Below are 2,500 nucleotides of genomic sequence, written 5' to 3' on the forward strand. Positions count from 1 at the left end.
AACATCTCATTAAAATGTATTCATAACTTTTTGAAATATCACACTAGACAAACAAGCAAAAAAAACAATAAAACAGTCAACAAACAAACAAACAGAAATAACACTACAAATAAACAAAGGGTCATGTAATACACGGAAATGATCTCTATATCCTTACATACTTTGTATACATATTTTTACACCATCCTGTACTTGTATATTGTTATTTCACGGAAGTGTCAGTGTGTAAGTTGGGTGTGTCACCCCCTAGAGTTACAACAATAATAGATAATTATATCATAAACAAGTATTTCACATACATGATTTGTTATCTAAAATGTAAAAAAAAATTAAAAGGAAAAGTCCAATTTTAAGGTATTATGGCTCACTATGTAGCTGAATAGTAGTTCTATTACAAGTTGCAATAAGGATTTGCAATATTTTCATTAGCTTCTTATAAAAGTGACATATATTTTGAAAATCCTCTTTTAGGGTGTTGAAATAGTCGCCTTCGTAAAATATTCACCCCCCCAAAAAAAAGGTCAAGTTCTAAAAATTGAAAGATTGGTCTCTTCAGATATGAAATCAGAATGGTTGTATGATTCAGGAGGGATTTTTATTTTTTTATTTTTTGTTTTAATAATCAATGTAGGCCTATAGACATCCCAAATCTGTGGGACTCTACCACACTATATGTAAGATTTTGAGAAACTGTTACATGATGGCAATGTCCACCATACTTCGGAATGCTGGTGGTTGATAGAGGATTCTATTATAGGATGACTACTCTTAAACCTTGTTTTGTCATTACCAAGATAATCATGAAAAGATGAGAAAAACAAAAAATGTTGATATTTCAGAATGCCACCTTTGAATTCTTCAAAAATTCTAGACATTTTTGTTCCCAAAAAATGTTTTTTGGCTCATTTTGAAGATGTTGGATTTAGCTTTTGCGTTTTTTGCCTGTACTTCTTGTAAAAAGGACATATATGTAAAAGAAAAATCACTCATTTTTTCTGATAGTCAGATATCTAAAAAATTTGAGATAAAAAAGATTGCTTGCAACAAGCACGAGATTTAGGATGAATCTGCTCAAAGATCACATTTTTTCTAGGATCTGATCGACACCTTGAAAAAATTGTCAATTTTCAAAATGGGATTATTTTTTTATCATTATTTTTTTTTACAATTCAAAAACTGTTCAGGCAATTTGGGAAAAAAATCAAGTTCTGAGATCTCACTAGGGTCTCAATAAAAAGGTACGAGTTTCATCAAAATTGGCAAGAAATTTTGAAGAAGAAAAAAAAAAAAAAAAAAAAAAACACTCACCTTAAACAGTTATTTGACCATACACAATCATTTTGCCAGAGGAAAAAATCTTACCTCAGTTTGTGATGGAAGAGTAAGGGAATGGCGACTCAGCCATTTGCTTGGAGCCCAAAGAATTAACTGACAGAGTGTTGCTGCCACGTTGGCACTTGGCCGCTGAAACATAGGATTTTAGGATGTTCAATTAAATGTGTCCCCAGTATTTTAGGTATGGTGTGTTATATGTATGCACCTGTACCAAATCTGAAAACAAATAAATGAAGAACATATATAAATACCGATAAAACAGGGAGTGAGATATGAATAAAAATGATGGAGGGGGAAGAAGAGAGAGAAAAAGAGTATACAAGAAAGCAACGGGAAAGTCCTCACATTTCGAGGGTTTCGGCGGAGGAGGTCATGAATGAGATGCCTGACAGCTGGAGGCACGCTCTTGGGCAATCGTGGCAGCTGGGATTCCTTGTAATTAAACGAGTCTAAAGGCTGCTGCTTGTTTCCTGTGCTGGGATGTATGTGACAAAAAGGGTTCTCCATAGCATACATTTCATAAGCCAGAGCACCCACAGCCCACAAGTCTGCATGGGAGTAATTTACAGGCCTCAGAAATCCTGGGATAGCTGTTTTAACCTGAAATGATACAGAAAGTAAATGAAAATTATTCATAATTGTAAAAAGAAAACTGGATTACAATACACCTACTCCATCTTTTTTCTATTAAATTACTTAGATATCAGCTAAATTTTCTTTTGAAAATAGCAGCAACATACAAATATCAGTATTGATGCCAATATTCAACTCATTGCCGACAATGGAAATTTTCAATATATAAACATTATAAAATAGATTTAAGGCCAAAATGAAAAGAGAATAACATGAAAACTATATCTATATAGAATCCTCACATAAAAAAAAATTGGGAAATATTACCTCAGGGGCCATGAGTGCACTATTTCCCTGTCTGGGATCAACTTCTCGAGACGGAAACGGGACGGTCATACTTGTGTCTTCAGTCACAACACTGCATCCAAAGTCTGTCAGCACTAAATGAGGGTATTGCCATCCTTCGGCTAGAGACAGAAGGATGTTGTCCGATTTCAGGTCCCTGTAGGATATTTTTTTTTATACTTTTTTTATTGAGTCCCAGATAACACACATAAGATATCAATATAAAAAAATAAAGGTATTTTGTGAG

The 2,500-nt window shown here is 33.6% G+C and overlaps 1 protein-coding gene across 1 annotated transcript in view; it reads right to left on the reverse strand.

The window, feature by feature from the left end:
• Pink1 (PTEN-induced putative kinase 1) overlaps nucleotides 1-2,500 on the reverse strand; it is a gene marked incomplete in the record, with an annotated part of 53,397 nt that overhangs the window by 19,427 nt on the left and 31,470 nt on the right. Inside the window, 3 exon segments of the mRNA XM_070135236.1 lie at nucleotides 1,363-1,464; nucleotides 1,681-1,935; nucleotides 2,236-2,410. Coding sequence (XP_069991337.1) covers nucleotides 1,363-1,464; nucleotides 1,681-1,935; nucleotides 2,236-2,410 — 532 coding nt within the window.

The sequence above is a fragment of the Penaeus vannamei genome, chromosome 20, assembly GCF_042767895.1.
Source record: "Penaeus vannamei isolate JL-2024 chromosome 20, ASM4276789v1, whole genome shotgun sequence".
NCBI lineage: Eukaryota > Metazoa > Arthropoda > Malacostraca > Decapoda > Penaeidae > Penaeus > Penaeus vannamei.